General features: G+C 36.1%; 1 protein-coding gene across 9 annotated transcripts in view; it reads left to right on the top strand.

The window, feature by feature from the left end:
* cno (adherens junction formation factor afadin) overlaps window positions 1-17,824 on the top strand; it is a 46,948-nt gene that overhangs the window by 15,492 nt on the left and 13,632 nt on the right. For 5 of the 9 annotated variants that reach the window (XM_081986243.1, XM_081986239.1, XM_081986240.1 and 2 more), the window contains 6 exons: window positions 11,600-11,793; window positions 15,291-15,496; window positions 15,782-15,859; window positions 15,995-16,153; window positions 16,291-16,461; window positions 16,520-16,775. In XM_081986243.1, coding sequence (XP_081842369.1) covers window positions 11,600-11,793; window positions 15,291-15,496; window positions 15,782-15,859; window positions 15,995-16,153; window positions 16,291-16,461; window positions 16,520-16,775 — 1,064 coding nt within the window. Of the gene's footprint in view, window positions 1-8,244; window positions 8,318-9,894; window positions 10,045-11,404; window positions 11,540-11,599; window positions 11,794-15,290; window positions 15,497-15,781; window positions 15,860-15,994; window positions 16,154-16,290; window positions 16,462-16,519; window positions 16,776-17,824 lie in introns of those variants that run through there. The other 4 variants (XM_081986245.1, XM_081986244.1, XM_081986246.1 and 1 more) reach the window with 4 other exon arrangements.

The raw sequence follows: 17,824 nt of genomic DNA on the forward strand, positions 1-17,824 counted from the left end.
CTCCGTATTAATTTCCAAAGTCTAGGAAACTCTTCAAAATTAAATGGGAACACGTATCAATTTGTAAAATGTAACGAGTGGCAAAACTTCGGACCGGATTAACTGAGCGCGATTTCCTCCATCCAGAAACACGCAAACTGTTACGGCTTTAATTAAAGTTACTTTAAGAGTTAGAGCTCCATGATAATGGGATTACGGCTGACAGGCGGCATTTTACCAAAACTTCGGTTTTGGAACCGTGATTCTATTAGCTTGAGTTTATTTAGGGTTGGGTAAAAGTGGCCGATGGCTAAAATGGCACAATTTGACGTTTTAAATCATCAAAATTGAGTTTCTTAATGTTTCCTCAAGTTAAAATTCAAGAAGTGTTCTTTTTATGTTCAGTTACATCTCAGTGTAGACTATTCAATTTCTTATACAAGATTTTGAACAATTTTCTGTCCCAAGGTGGATTGGATAGTGTCATACAGTAAATTAAACATTGATTAGGATTGAAAAATGGAAGAAAAATAGAACTTCAGTAAGTCCAGGAGCAGTTTGTTTCGGTATATTGTTCAAGATCTTAACTTGTCATTGGCCCATAATTTAGTGAACTTGAAAAGTTACATTTATCCAGTTGCTTTACTCATCCATGATACCTGTCTAGTTTTCTGTCAAGAAATAGTGTTGCCACATTGTTTCAATGGCATTTGATAGAAAAGGATAGAAACACACTTGTTTTGCACTGGACTCTCAAGTAAAAAATGCCGTGAAACTAGAAATGGTTTCAACTGAAAATTAAACGAAAGTTTTCAAAAATGCCTCAACTTTTAATAACGACAGAAACATTTAAGAATCTTTCTTGACAAGGTTAACATTTTTTATTATTGCTTGATGTAATCATAAAAATACAGTTAAAAACGGATGGGACATTTTTCAATTAAAGATCAAATTTCACAGGATTAGTATTGGTTTCTGCGGATCTGGTGACCCACGCAAACGTCTCTTTCTGTTCTTTTTTACCACAAGCACCTGCCACGCTAATTTATCTACCTGCAAGATTAAATCAAGGCGTTACTTTGTGTTATATGGGATTGGCATTTATAAGGTCGTAAATGCCCTTTAATTCAGTGTTTTGCCTGAGCAAATTGAATGATTCCTGCAACTAAAGTTTACATTCATAATGCTCCCGAGGCAGGCAAATGGCGTAAATCAACTCACATCTGTGGAATTAATTACTAGCGGAGACCATATTGCGCCAAGATATGTGTGTTATTTTGTCGGAGATCGCTTATTAATCATTACAGATGGTGGAAAACGGGAGGGAAAGCACCGCGGAAATTGAAACTATTTTTAATTAGACGCGCTAGGATCTCGTTATCGACGGTTAATTTATCCCGGATCGGCAATAAAATTTCACTTGAATAAACACAGATGCTGGATGACATATAATAAACCCGTGCAGTCGTGCATCCCATTTTATTCAGACGTTTTAAACAACGATTTTGCGTATTAACCGCCATATGTTCGAATTACGTCAGAATGGGTTTGACTTTGTATTCATTTAAAAAAAAAGACTAGTGAAGATGACGTACGTATCTATTTCTCTGATTACCAGAAGAGAAAACTTGAGTCACGTGACTAACTGTCAAATGACGTCACATTTGCTTCATGAATTTTCAAAACGAGTAGAGCCACAAAAAAAATCCATATTCATATTCCTGCGTTATGTGAATATTTTAACACATTTTCGGTCGATTGTTTATTTTTACAAACTGCCCGTAAACGAATACATTTCACATATTTTGCTCTAACGAGCAAAACTAGGTAATTGGATTTTATATTACACCACTGTTGTTTTAAAAATACGAATAGGAGTATATTTTTGCTATTCCATTTACCAACCATTTAACCACACAGTTTTCGACAAATAAGCATTCCCATGTTAACAGAACCTTCATATTTCATACGTTACCGACCCCAAATTTGTCTTTACAACCCGCATTTACCCCGCTGTGGGTAATTTATCATCTACCGCTATCAGACGGGTCTAAAACATTCTCAAATATTAATAAACTCGTTGAGCAAACTATACCCACATTCTGCGCCATTAAAGAAGCTGTAAAATTATGTGGATATAGTGGAAAATCTTTGAAAGGACGGCTAATAAATTATCCACGGGGACTGGATGATCTCTTGTCGGGAAGCCCGTATTAATTACGCCGACCACCTTTATCATTCGGTTTTAATTCGTAAATCCTGCAGAATTAAAACCCCGTTTGGATGCTGATATAATCCAGGCAGGTACGTGACGATTATTTTATAATCGGGGAAAAGGTTCCAAATTGGTATTTTATTTGGGAAACTTCAAAAGGAATTAATATTCAAATATGTGCTTGTTCAGACTGGGATTTGTGAATAAAAGAGATATCTGTTTGAAATAACAGTGTCACTTATTTACAGTTTGTCAGAAACTCAAGTTTTCTATCTTCAGAACAAACAAAGACAAAACTTCTTTAACAAATGCGAATTTGCCCAGTTTCACAGTTTACAACCCATAAAACTTGGACTTGTTTTACTGTCCACTCTTAAATTGGCCATCTTCTTACAAATCAAATTTTATAGCCTGCACGGGCATGAATAAGGCATTAAATTTCCAGACTTTGAACGTGTCCAGTATTAACAAACTTTATTACTATTATTAATCCAGTTACGTCACTAAAAGCCGTTTTACTAACTTTCAAACTGTCAGTTTGAAATATTGCACTATCGGCTCTATAAAATACAAAATAGAGCCGATAAGCTGTGCCGCGTGAAACCCGCTTTAAATATCTGAAAGGGCCCCAATAAACAAGTTTCTTACGGGCCTCTACATTCGGTCTTTTATACGCGGTTTTACTGCGGGGGCCAGTAAATCTCCAGAACGTTACCTGACACATTTTCCTGGATCGAGCCGGATCAAACTGGCAATGTTATACGCGAAAGCTGGCATAATCGAGTTTTATGGATATAGGCGTGCGGAAGAGAAAGCAATTTATTGAGCGGGGTGTTTTTTTCTGTTCCGGATTTTCATATTGAGGCAAGGTTATTTGAAATTGTATAAAAAATGGTAAGTTTTTTTTATTTACTTTAGTTTAGTAGAAAACTGTCACACCATATTTTCTAAATCATCTCATATTGACTTTTCAAGAGAGCCTCTGGTGGAAAGTTTTGTAGTTAGGATATTGCTATCTCAGAAACTATAGTTGATAGAGTTTTAGTTAAATGGAGGCAAAGTTGCACAATCTATTGCTAAATAATTTGGTCAATGAAAATCCTCCGGATGTAATAAAAAGATTTTTGAATTTTTTTTTGCAATAAAATTCGCAACTTTGCATCCGTTTAACTAAAGCTCTATCAACTATAGTTTCTGAGGTGCTAATGCATCGAATTTGTAAGATCAAGATGCATACAAATATGTGCTCGGCTCAAAATTAAGCAAAAATAAGTTTAAGTTTCTCTTTATAAGAAATATAATTGAAAGAATGAATATTTCTTAAGTCCTAAAGTCAGCCAAAATAAGTACTTGAGAATGAAAAAAGAAATTCAAAAGTCTCTTTCCTAAACCTATATTTTTGATAGAACTATAGGTATACCAAAATAACCACACTGGGTCTATTTTAACTACTGTATTAATGCGAGATTCCATTTTTCAATATTAATGTCATCATCCGTTGAATCGGAACCACTAACTATACAGGGTATCTCGAAAAGGTCTGTACAAAATCCTATGACTTATTCCTGACATCAAAATAAGCCGATTTAAAGTTTTAACGGAACTTGCTCCGTTTTTGAGGAACATAGTGGTAAAGTTAAAAAATAAAAATTAATATTTTTTTAAATTTATTGGACATTTTGTAGCATATTACTTTGATAAGGTTTTTTGAGATGCAAAAACCGAATTTGAACCCTTACAATTTGAACTTTTTAGGTGACAGTGTTTCGGTACAGTATCGAACACTGAAAACCGTTTCAAAGTAATACGTGACAATCGATTTTGATTTTTTTACTTTACCACCCTGTAGACAAAGGTAAGTTTCTTTAAATCCGCTTATTTTGATGTCAGAAATATGTCATATGATTTTGTACAGATTTTTTAGAGACACCTTGTAGTAGAACTACATTTGATTAGTTATTCGGCGGTAATATCCCTAGTGCATTCAATTTTTCCGGAAAAATTCGGAAAAAACGATTTTCTAAGTAATTTAGACTCGTCTTCGACTCGGATGATTTTTAAAACCACTCTCGCTCATGCTATTTGTTAAAACAAATTACTTAGAAACGAGTATTCCAATTTTTCCACAGGAAAAATTAGATGCACGAGGGATATTTGGTAAGATTATTTCCTGAGTTAAATAAACATTTTATTTTAATTAAAACAATAAGAACAATAATTAATAAGAACAATAACTTTCAAGCTAGAAAGGGTAACACTATTCTTTATGTTGCTGTGAGGAGTGTGCAATTTTTTCGAATTTTTTTCCGGAAAAACTGCTGACAGCTAAGTTGACAGTTGTTAAGTGATTTTTCAAAAAAAATAATCGCATTTAATTGACTAAGGCCCAGTTATACAATGACAGTTCAAACACCAGTTTAGTTGAACTGTATCATATGAATTGCATTGCTGTCAAAGTGACGTTTCTGACTTGAACCAGGTTCAAAGATTGAACCACTATTGTACAACTGGGCCTTAGTGTTGTCTAGTTACCTGGTTAGATTGACAGAAGAGTGACAATGGTAGTCTTTGTTTTGATTGACATATTACAATATACATTTTTTGGTCTTCTCTTATAGTGTTTTCGACTGGCATGTTTACTGCAAAACTAGTGTATTCCTATACTGTTTTAGTAACATTTGATATTAAATACATATGCATTAGTATTGCACTACATTTTGAAAACGTCTTATATGATTAGCCCCTAGTTCATTGATTATATTGATCAGATTTTGGTAGGATTCTGGGGTATATTAAACCACTAAAATGATAACTACGAGCTGCTATTAAAAACCATAGGAAACTAGAAGAAAATATTAGGTTATTAGTACCACAAACTCATATTCATCATTCAAAATTGTTTTAAACTAAACTGAATAACGTTGTCAATTCCATATAAAAGGCAGATATATGAGCTATATCTTTACCTTTTATCGATTATCTTTTGCTTCGAAATCCCTATTTGAAAATTTAATTAGATTTAGCTTGGACGTCATTTTTCAATCTAAGCCTGTCTGATGGTTTAACTTGAAATAATTCCATTTTTTACTTGTGACTACAAACGAAAAGCCATTTTGGGTTTTTGGAAAGTGTACCTTTCCGTGTTTTTCTCGTTATTTTGTCAGCCCTTATGCCACACGATCCTCTAATAAGGCACTTGAAAGGCTAAAGATGCACGCGTCCTCTACGACGAGAAGTAAAATTCGCCTGGAAAAATTCCCACAACCCCTGACATTTTCATTTAACTTTTTTTTTTTCGCAAGGCGTCTGGGGACATATCTTGTCTCTGAAAACTTGTTAGCCGCTTTATTCTACTTTTTTTTTATTATTACTCGGGGAGTATTCTCTGAATTCATTTTGTTCCTGTCGCTTCTACTGTTTCTAGGGATTTTTCTTCCTTCACGTTATCGGTCCTAATTATTTATTTTTAAATCGATCCTCAGAAAGTTAGGAGGATTTATGCTCCAAAATAACTATTAAGTATTGACCAATAGATTTGAGCGTTTTGTTTCAATACATTGAAAAGGTTATCAACACGTACGGACAGCTCCCTCTATGGGTCTTTGGACATGTCCCGTGTTCGGTACATATGCGGAGCCTCACAAACGACCACAGTGGGGGCGCCCTTGTTTTCCAAATCTAACATTTAGAGTTGTTATCAAGTTGATAGCGACTGTAGACGTTAGTTTGAGGAGGGCGGCGCTATTGGCGCGGATAATCAAGCGCCAATTGAGTGGAAAACGGCGCGTAGCGTTTACTCGAAAATCCGCTCTCGAGTATGCCGCGTTCAAAGTTAACGTGTGTGTCGTATATCCCCGTGTTATGCGCGCTTATTTCCGTTCGGAACCAGTTCCAAATTGTTCGGAAATGTTTGCGTTTTAAACGATCGCAAACGGTGGGGAAATTTTACGGCTCCGACTCTGTAAAGTAACTTTTGCACTAAATCCAGACTAATATTTTATCGAGATGTAAAAGTTTTACTATCACGTCAAGAGCAGAAACTTTATTCTGTCTTATTGCTGCACTTTCAGCGTCAGCTTTCGTGTTGATTTAAATGTTCTGCAGTGCAATTTTCGCATTCAAGCTATGTTTTGTCCAGATGCTACATCAATTGTCACAAAGTTTAAACTCTAGAAACGTTTTAACTTCAACCTAGTTTAAAGCAGTTCCTTGTTCTGTCAGTAAACTTAGTCTTCAATCAGACAAGGTAAATATAGATACAGGGTGGTCCGTTAATGCAAAATAATTTTGTATTATGTAGCTCAAAACCATGTCACTATATTTTGCACCTTCACGATTAAAGTTCGGTTTATCTGTCATATGTTGCTTTTCCTGACACTTTCTAAGTTGGGTTTAAGGACCACTTACCGCCATTTGCACCGTCGAACTTCAAGCCCAGCTTAAGATACGCATGGTCCAGACTGTGCCTTTTTTCGACTGTATTCTACACAGTCTGAACCACACTTAACGTAAGCTTGGCTTAAACTTCGACGGTGCAAATAGGGGTTAAACAATCAAATGTATTCATCAGGGAATATTTATTCATCTGCTTCATGAAGCTGTAAAACTATAAGACAAATTTGAAGTGTCAAGTGTAATTAACTGAGTTTGACACCTCCACAAGTGGGATTTTGACTGTCTTTAGATCTGCAACTGTTTTACAACCTGATGAAAAAATACAACCGAGACCACCTAACAAATTACTTTATTTACCGAAATACTAACAAAAATTATTCAATAACAGTAATTAGTAAATTCTCAGTAATCACACCCAATTGAATTACCGCATGCAAAGTGAAATATCCAGCTAATAAATAGAAAAATAACTCATATTTGCATGTCAGAATCAATGGTTCGCACCCTTTGAAAATTCCATCAGTGAAACTCGCTACCGGGGGCACTTTCTGAGTTTGACACCCCTGAAAAAAAGCAGGAAAACCAATTTCCACCAAGTAATTACTATTTCAATCAAAACTTTCATACAGTCCTGGTTTGAGGAGATCAAGTTTGCCGGATATATCGGGTTATTGATCACATATATGCAGCTCCTCTTGTAACCGTTCGACTTTGATGAATGGGTCCGATAGAAAAAGTATTTCACCGTAATTAATGGCGGCATATTTGTCGAATTACTTAAAATAGCTGTCAGAGTGTGGGTGCTGTATGGAATTTTTTTTTAATTACTCCTGCTCCCTAAATTACACGCTCGCTTTAGAAACGTTTAAAATGGATAATTGCTACTTTGGGCGCTTTTTGTCTCAACATGTTCAAATTACACATATACGCGCCCTTTTCACTTCCCCCCCATTCTGAGAAATCAAATTAGTCTGCAGAGAGAACGCTAGTGGATGTCAAAGTACCCTCAATCTGATTACGGAGTAACCCGGAAGTAAAACCGAACAGTTAACCATGTACAGTACCTAATCCATTTTTATTGTTATTAAACCAAAAACTTTCTCTTGAATTTAAATATCTGCTATACCATTAAAAATTTATAAGTCTTTCAGTAAAAGTGTTTTCTAGTATTTTGTTATCATCGAGTGACACGCAATGACCAGCTGACACTGTTCCAGAAGTTGTGAATTAATAATTTGCCGAATCGAATTACCTACTACTTAGAACTGTCCGAAAATAAACGATGTCCAAGTTAGAACCCCTTCAACTCCCCTTAAAATAAACTACGTAATTTTATAGGCAACAGTTTTCACCTAGTTTTCAGTCCCTGAAATAGAACATCTTTCGAGCATGAAAATGCTTGTCAAAATTTCAATATTAATTTTTGAACTAATTTTGTTTTTGTGACAGATTAATTTAAATGGTCGGAAAGCAACGCTGAAAGTCATGATCAAACGTGTCATGGACAATTTCGCGCAAACATTACTTGCATCGTTCAAATTGCACAACGCGACATTCGTAATTTGAATCGATCTTCGTATCTCGACGATTGCTAAAACAATGCCGCTCTGGATAAACGGAAAAATCAAATTGAATTAAAGTGAAATTCCGATCGGTGCGCGAATTTCAAGATGATGAGTTGGAGATCGTTGAAACGGGTGAGAAATGGCGACTACGAAGTAGTGTTGGGTAAGTTTTCCTTATGATAAAATTCAGAATCAGGTTTTTGTTTAACCTAAAAAAATGTTAAGGTATAAATTTCGCGTTGCAGTTATTCAGTTCACATTTGAATACTTAACTATAGGGCCGAGCCCATTTTTCAACCAGAAAGAATGGGTTAACTGTTCTCTTCGTTTCTTGGGGACACGTGCGATTGAGGTATTGAAATTTTATTGTTTTCATGCCCTAAAATCGTCAGCATTCTTTAGGTGTGTTTATTAATGCGACCATTGATGATAAGTCCCAATGTGCAGTATTTGCGTAAATCTCAGTACAGTGAGCAGTGTGTGATTACCCACTGTTCTGAGATTCACGCAAATACTTAAGATAATTGTTTACCTGTCCTCCAGCGGCCATATTGACCTTATGCTTGAAAGCGTTTTATTAATTTAACAGTTCAGTTTGTTCTGGTCGTTTGACAATTATTAAGGGATAAAATGGTTGCTGGAGGACACACAAGTTTGCTTCCACAAATTTCCTTAAATTTTCAATATCCAACCAAAAATGGTTTGAAAGGGTCACGTGACTGTTTTAACTAATTTTGGCACCGGAGACTGCCGCCATTTTGTCACTGATCTTGAAAACATTTTGCAAACCCTGGCATCTTTATCTGCACATGTGGACTTTCCATCTTTGCTTAATTTCAAATAATATAACAGGAAATAGACTGAAATAATTCTGGGCTAAATACGAATCGAATGAATGGCACGTGCAAGACATCTTTAGACCAAAAACAACCGCATACCTAAATACTGAAGTCTATATTTGATCTCCCGGAAATGTGTTACGCATTCCGAAATTAGATGTTACGGTTGTCATGATGTGATCTTTGTGACTAAAAAGTAACGAGGTCTTGCACGTGTCTGCCCTTATCACATCATTCAAATCGGTACGATTTCTCTGACTCTTTTTCCGCATATTTGACGAGAATACGTCCGACAAACGTGATCCATTCAAGACGAAGGGCACTCAAAACGAAAAAACCTTGGATTTTACATATCCGATATTGTCAAAGTTCCATTCAGCGTTAAGAAAATTAAATTCTTTTAGAAGGGTTCTTATAGGAATGACTGCGTTTCGCTTTGTCGCCAATATTCGATTTCTTATCAGTATTTGATGGAATAAATTGAATCGTAAATTGAGTTTTATATTCTCTGTGCCCCCGGGTTTTTTCACAAAGTAAGCAATTAACAGCTACCATTTGTACGAAATATTCAAGTTGAAACAAGAAGACCAGTAGGTTGTACTACCTTCACTTTATATTTACTACCAAAAAAAAATAATAACTTCTTGTTTTTCCTCAATTTAGCAACTCTTAACAAAAGTAATAATTTACGGTTACCTCTTAACTTAAAATCATCTGAAAGCCTTATGGGTGGCTCTTAACCTTACTCATGTTACAAGAACAAAAACCGAGATTCCATCGTAGACAAAACACGTTGTCGTAGGCTTTTTCCTCGGTGCTAAAAGGTCTTAAGTGTCGACTTATCTGGGCCAGTTCGGTTCGGTTATATCGGGGAACACATACATTATAATATAAATCTGTCCCTAAAGAATTAGTTTAGGACCGGAGAGGGTCAAGTGCTTACATTATTTTTGAGTGGCTAGACAAAGTCTGTTTTTCATTCCAAACATGGTAATGTGCTACGGTGTAACCTGCCAACATTACCACGTCCAGAAACGCTCCTTTACTTTCCGTAAGTTGTCTATTTTTGATTATTACGTTTTGCTTGAAGGGTTGTGTGTGAAATACGCGCTTTTCGCTGAATTTATCAACCAACATCTTCAGCCGTAAGTGATTAAACATCAAGGGTATGCCCTTACGAGTGTCGAACATTGTCTGTTTCTGTTAAGCGTATGAATTGGCGCAATGCGGTGTGTACTCGCTTTTATTATGAATAAGTTATCTACTATCTTTTCAACGTTGTAATGCTAGTCTAAATTAATAAAATATTAGTTACGAATGTAGCACGGATACCAATACACACACGGAGTGGTTTCCGTACTCTAAAATTCTAGTGCAGCGTTCTTTATCCATCGGAAAACAGGAAACAATTAACCAAACTGATAATCTTCTCATTAGCGTTAACTCGTACCTACATAATCTAGCAATTATGACGAAACTGAACGGGGAATTAGAAAGAACCAAACAATTAGACGCGTCTCTGACCTAAATATCCAGCATTTGCATTCAATGATAGAAAATAGATGCAAATTGAGAAAAGAGAAATCTTGGAGCAATGTTGCCGAATATTTAATTTTACACTAGACAAAACATATTCTCCACACTATCCAGACACAATAAACGTTCAACCACAATGCTTCCACGTTTCTATTATCTCCCATCCAACAATCGTCACTTAAGGTGGCATCAACATTGCAAATAAAAATAAAACAACCGGTTAGGAAAACCTGCATTTCCGTCAGGGAAAACCGGAGCTGCAGAGGTACATAAATCACTCCCGAGTACTCGTCAAAAGCATGCTAAAGTTTTCCGTTGGAAAACAAAAAGGGAAAATTCACGTCGTGCTTTTCGGGAAAAACGCCACGCTTCATATCGTCGAAATTATCAAAATTTGAATTACATTTGCATATTTAGTGAGCCGAGTTGGCAATGCGGCCAAAGGCAGGCTTATATTCGTTTCACCTCAGTTTAACAGTATTTAAAATTTCTAGATGGAAAATTCGTTATCTTGTTGAGGGTGCTTTTATGCTTTTCCAGCCAAAAGCTCTGGGTTATTACCAGACCTATAAAAATTATACAGGTAAATAGTAAATTGATGTTTATGCTCCGAAATAAAAAGCCCGTTCTATTTTAAATCGATGGTCGTCAATAAGGATAATGGGACATATTAAAACACAATACCGAATTGTAAATAATCATTATTTGGTTAGTATTTTTGCTTCTATTTAAAGACATTATCAATTTTAGTGCGTAGTTCTAAATAATGTCAAACTTCTCCAAAAGTTCGGATCAATCTCAATCTAATAAAATGTTAAACACCTCACTTGATTTTAACCAAAATACGTACTTATTCCGTGAAATCATCTAAATTTAGCCAGTGTGTTATTAAACTTGAACTCGAAAAGCATCTTCTCGCGCTTACAGTTGCCAAAATTCCACGTTGTTGCCTTGGTCTTGGGTGGTGCTGCTCGATCTGTGTGAAATGAAGAAAATCACCAGCAAATTGGGTCTTGTTTTTGGTTTTGTTTAGTAAACGGATTCCTGTGTTAATTCAAAATTTGTTGCAGGCTCCATAATGTTCCATGTACGTCGAAGACCGGCCGATTGCGCCCCTAGGAAACGCAAGAAAAAGCCTCTTGGGGGCGTGAGAGGGGATCAAAGGGGTGACGTACCTTTCTTGCTGGAATTGGGACCGGATGGACAAGCACCACATCCGGCTGACCCCAACAAGACCGTAAGGCTGGTTAATGACGTTATGGAGGTAAGTTTGACTTAAATAACTTCAATGTTAAGTTAGTTAGTAGTGGTACTATTTATTGGTATGGTATTATCTTAAACCTAACCTTGTAATCTTGAAAAAGTAATTATTCTTCAGTAGTAACTCCTTCATTAGACATTCTTTTATTACTTTCCACTTTTTTAGCGGTATAATGATCGTAACGTAAGACAGCGTGACTTGACGTAATTACCGTAGTGTTTTTCGTATTGCGCCACTGTTCTATAGAGCCAATTGAAATAGAGCATAGGACCTGCAAATGCAGCTTTGTAAACTAGTGTTGGGGTAACAGTTTGCGGTCAAGAAAAATTTACATGCACGTGACCAAACCGAAAATAATACTGTAATTAGCATGTTAACAAACCCACGGATTTTAAGCCCTCAAGTTAACACGGAAAATGTTACGCTTTCCTTTAATTAAAATGGCACCTATTCATGTGGGGGTTAATTTAGTAACAGATTGGCAATAGATTAAGCGCGCTACAAGCTTTCCGTATTTTGAGATATTGTTCCTTTTAACGTATTGTATTCTATTATTATTTGCGGAAACAATAGGTTACAATTAGTGTTCTGCGTGACTGCTGGATGAAAATGGTTTAGTTTGAATAGCACTTGTGCTTTTTATAATGAATTCAGGAAAATTTTACCAATTGGTCGTATACTCGTTTCAAAAAGCACTGTCCAGAGTTTGCCATTGTCACATGATAATTGTGCATTAAGCACGTGACAACTTTTCCTCCAAGCTGACAAATGACAGAAAAAGAGATAGTAGTGATATTACATACACATCACTCATAGAGAAGAGAATATTCTCTTTGGATGAGTGGGTAGTTTTAGCTTGTTGCTTTTTCTTGACCAATAACAAACTATCACAAATGCATTATAATATATCAAACTGACTTGACTTCACCCTTACATGTATATTAGCAAAGAAAGGTCAAGTGACATCAATTTCAAAGGGAATTAAATCAGCTTCGTAGGGTATCTTGCCTTCTAGGCCGGATTTAAGGCGATTGCGAGACATTTGAGCCGGAAAGGGTCATCCCTGTCGTGGAGGTAATTAAGCTGTTAATTCTCCTTTCTTTCCTGTATAATAATAGTGTATACAATATAGTTGAATGATCAAAAGAAACGAGCTATATGCTTCCTTATTAATATTTGATACATGGTAGAGCGAAAGATTAATTACACAATTAATCAAATAGGAATTAGAGATCCATTATTCTAATGCCGCTTTATGGGGAGTAACAACAAAACAATCGATTTATTGATTTGATTTTAGCTTATACACAAACGCACGCACACAGAAAAAAAAACTAGTATTATAAGGTAAAAAACACAGCAATATCCGGACAATGAATATTTTACAGCCACGAACTATATAAATGACAATAACACTTTAAAAAGCCAGCATAATGTATATGGGGCAACGCAATAGAGAGCTTAAGAGCTCTTTTGCAGCTCTATACCGCAGGAAATAAACATAAAATTTAGAACTGCGGCACAAATTTTAGTTATAACTCGTTGAAAATGCTTAAAAGGCACTAGAAACATTAAAATACAAACAATTTTGTTTCTTTCGGCTACATAGATTGAGTTATCATCTGGATAGATGGTGAATGCGCGTAAGCAATTAGGCCTGCCAGTATACCAGATCTAAACGATATTGAAATAGAATTTACGGAAATCATCGAGTTTTATTCATGTCATTCCATATCGCTATGGCTGACGTAGAGTCCAAAACAAACCCAATAATGAACGTTATCAGTTCCAGAATGACGCCGTTGCTGGTTCCCGAGGGAATCGTGGCGTTAAAACAATACGCCGCTGTGTTCCACAAGCATAAACTGTATTAGATTGGGCTTTGTGCGCTTTCGTCTCTGCATGTTATCTAAATTGATTTTTATAATTAAATTTCAGTGCTAGAGCTTTCAATTAAGTGCGTTAGTAACCGTTTAAGGGTGTTCTTCGCTGTAAGTGTGCTGTCGGTAGAAAATTGTTTCTAAGTGTCACAAAATTAACACTGATTTTCTTGAACGAGGTAAGAGTTGGCGCTGGAAAACTTAAGTTGCTTTTCTGAGTAAAATAGTTAACGTCTACATTTGAATTGGTAATTTTCCTATTCAAACTAAAGGGAAATTCAAGCACTTTGCAGTGAAGTTGCTTTACACGCCCCTTTTTAAGTCTCGTACCAGGCTGTTTTATTTTTAATGACAGTTTAAACTTGAATTCTGTACGGCAGGTTAGTCATCACTCAATTTCAGACCGATTGGAACAATTATTCACTGTTCAAATAGCAATTAGGATCAGTTCTTGGCCGTTCGTTTAATTAATTTTGAACATTTCCATAATATTGTAATTGGAAATTGTCACCGACAGGCATTTGAGATTTTCCCTAGAGAGTCAGTGGGTGAAAACGGTTAAAGTTTCGAAATACAAGTTATTTTTAGGTTTGTAGTAATTTCGATTATTTACATATTACACTGTAATGAGTTATTTTTAATGCAATAACAATCATCATCTGTATCTGTTTTAGTGCTGGTTGACTTTCGTTAACAATACAAATGTAATTTCCGCCTATCAGCGTTTCAGATTGAAAGGAACGAAAATGTGGCTCAAAAATGGGTATAGAGCGTTTAAATAGCGCTTTTAGCGTTAACCTGGTTTTCACGCGCAGTTAATTAAGAATGTTGAGACTGCTTAAACGGTCCCTTTAATGCTTTTTTGATGTTTCAATAACAGAACCTTAATACTCTTTTTCAAGGTAAGGAGGAAGGTTCGAGTAACAAAAAGCGTTTTATTACTAATTACAGATTATCTAGCTTTTTATAATAGACTTGGTAATAATTGATATTTATTACTTTTATCAGATCGACAACAAATCGTTACTTTTACTAAGTTAATTATAACGAGTAGCAGGGTAAGTTATAACTTTTTTACACGCAAACGTGTGACTCCTTATAGTAACTAAATAAAAGACACTAATGAGATGATGAAGAGAAATTTGTTGATGTCAGTTACTATCATCTTTCTAATTTACCAAAGCGATTTTCATCCGACACAGAGCTCCTACATTTCATTTTACTCTTCTATTTTCTCCGGAACAAGAGTTAATCCCTCTAGGGGAATTTATTCTCCAGTCACAAAAAGTAAAAAATTAATTTAATCTCGTCGCGAATCTGGCGCATGTTTACCAGTAAAGCAAATGCAGATAAATTCTTTGTCGCTTTTGATGATATTTACGTTATTTGTAATCCTCCTCCCTTATAGCTTTTATGCGCTTCTAGCCGTTATAATAATCTCTCTAGGGATTCCATTTGGCGGAAATACATACGTTGTATGGCAAACCAGAGCAGTGCTCCAGTTTGTGCAATAAAAGTCGACTTTAAATGAAATTTCTTTTGGTTTATATGTTGTAATAGACAACACTGATTGCTCTTCCTCACCTACATACTCGTAAAGTAGTATATTATGTGTTTTAGGTTGGATCTGCCAACGGTATAGCTCTGCAGCTGTACGGTCCTCATATTCAACCGCGTCATTGCGTCATAACCAACTCGGATGGGGTGACGTCATTGACTCCCTGTCACGCTGACGCCCACACCTACGTTAACGGGCAACGGATTCATCAGACCACAATCCTGACCAATGGCAACTTGGTGAAGTTTGGCAACAGCAACACTTACAAGTGAGTTTACCAAATGACATTATTAAAACTGAAATTTTGGTTATTTGAATAGTCAACTGTATGGACATTTCATATTTGCCTTAAACTGTAATTTTCTTGAGTAAATCTGAGTAAACCAATATTGATACTCTTAATACCTCCTTGAATGATGTAATATTATTAAGATAAAACGTTCAAAAAAACAAATTATCTTATCAAACCGAACTTGCAATCATTTACTGGTTTTATCAGAGAATCGATCACTAATCTACAAAAGCATTACACTAGAGTGTTTGGTTGTTTTAGATTCGTAGACCCAGCTCAGGAAGATCGCACACGACATCCTTTAGGAAACATAGATAATCAGAGTCGTATTTACGAAAGGTAACGTATTTCTTCATGTTTTTGGTCAAAGATACCCATCACTACCATACGTAAATTTTAGTATTGCTTTGTTCTGCTTTAATAACACTTTTTCACTATTTTTGGTTTTATTTTGTTTGTTAATTTCCACTTTAGCCGGTCTCCTCGTGCACTTAGTCCCACCCAAGCATCGGGTTCCAGGGAAAACATTGAAACCACTTTTGATATTGACGGAAATGTGGAGACAGTGTCCACTAATAGTGGCGCTCGAGAAGATAATAGATCTTTGGGGTCCGATAGCAGATCGGAAAATAGGTATTTTTTTTTTGTTTGCTTGTTTTGTTTATTTGGCTTTCATCCCAGAAACCAAAACTTCCTTGTGAAATGATGAAATTGTAAACAACTGTTTGTATAGATTATTGTCTGAAAATATAAAAATGTGGTTTATTTAGATTGAGCGGAATGGAGAGATATCCAAGAGGACAAGATCCAATTTTACCGGCGGTTTTGGAATTTCCAGAAGATCCTCAAGAATTGTTTTTGGCCCGCGTTATCACTCACTTGGACGTGACAACCCCCACCTTCAGGCTAGCACCGGCTTATACACTGTATTTATGTGCCAGGTAAATGTTTTATTCAATTATTTAATATTGTAAGTATTAATAAACGTTTCATTTTTAGATATCGAGCTTCGACTCATTACCGACCGGAACTAACACCAACCGAACGGGCCCACAAGCTCACCTTACTTCTACAACATGCTGCTATGCTTATACGTCACACGGTACAAGATCGAAGTACCGACAAAACTTCGCAGGCTTTTTGGCTTGCCAATGCCAGCGAATTGCTTCATTTTCTCAAAAGTGACAGACACGTCAGCGCTTTTTCGTTGCAAGCCCAGGACACATTGGCTGATGCTGTTCAGTTGGCTTTTAAGGTAAGAACACAGTGTTTTTTTTATATTTTATACAAGAAAAAACAAACTTGCCCAGTCCGTCATCGAATAGTCGTGGGCGAAAATGGCGAAATCCATTAACAAACAAAAAAAATACTCACCATTGCCGGTAACTTTATTGAGATGCTCAGCAGTTAAACCGTAGTGTAAACACACCCTCCTGCCGGCAACTTCAGGAAATTAGCACTAGATAAAGACTTCATTACTGTTCTCCAGTTGTTGTATGTTAAGGCTAATTAATTGCAAAGTTAACGCGGAGCTTAATACAGTTTAAAGCAAACACGGAGTGAAGTTTTGTTTTTCTAATCTATGGGAAATTCAAATTGACGTTGTCTCGCCAGCCAGAATCATACTGACAAACTCATAAAGGAGGTTTAATAAATTTTTTACTTCTTTTTTTTGAGACCGCAGCTCTAAATAGTTCGTTGTTATTGCAACCAAACCATTCTCTAAGGTTCTTCAGCCATGAATTACGTCTTCTCCCCACAGATCTTTTTCCTTCGATTTTTCCTTGCATAATAAGTTGCAATATTCGATACTTTTCCCCCCTCATGACATGTCTCATATATTGCAATTTTCTGGCCTTAATTGTCGTAATAACTTCTCTCTCCTTATTCATACGTCTCATCACTTCCACGTTGGTTATTCTGTCTACCCATGAAATCCTCAGTATTCTTCGGTATACCCACATCTCAAACGCTTCCAGTCTCCTCATTTCGGTTACCTTCAGCGTCCAGGCTTCCATCCCATAATACAGTACGGACAGCACATAGCATCTCATTAGTCGTATTTTCAGTTCCAGGTTTAGATCCCGACAGCAGAAAAGCCTTTTCATTTTTATAAATGTGCTTCTGGCCTGTTCGATTCTGATTCGTATTTCTTGTGAGCTGTCGTTGTTTTCATTAATGGTCGTGCCTAGGTATTTGTATTCTCTTACTCTATCAATAGGTTGATTGTTTACGTATATCCTACGAATGTCCTGAGTTGTTTTTGTCATCAACATATATTTTGTTTAGTTTATGTTCAGTGAT

Source organism: Ips typographus, linkage group LG9, assembly GCF_016097725.1.
Source record: "Ips typographus isolate SLU linkage group LG9, UJ_Ityp_2.0, whole genome shotgun sequence".
In the NCBI taxonomy this organism is placed as follows: Eukaryota; Metazoa; Arthropoda; class Insecta; order Coleoptera; family Curculionidae; genus Ips; species Ips typographus.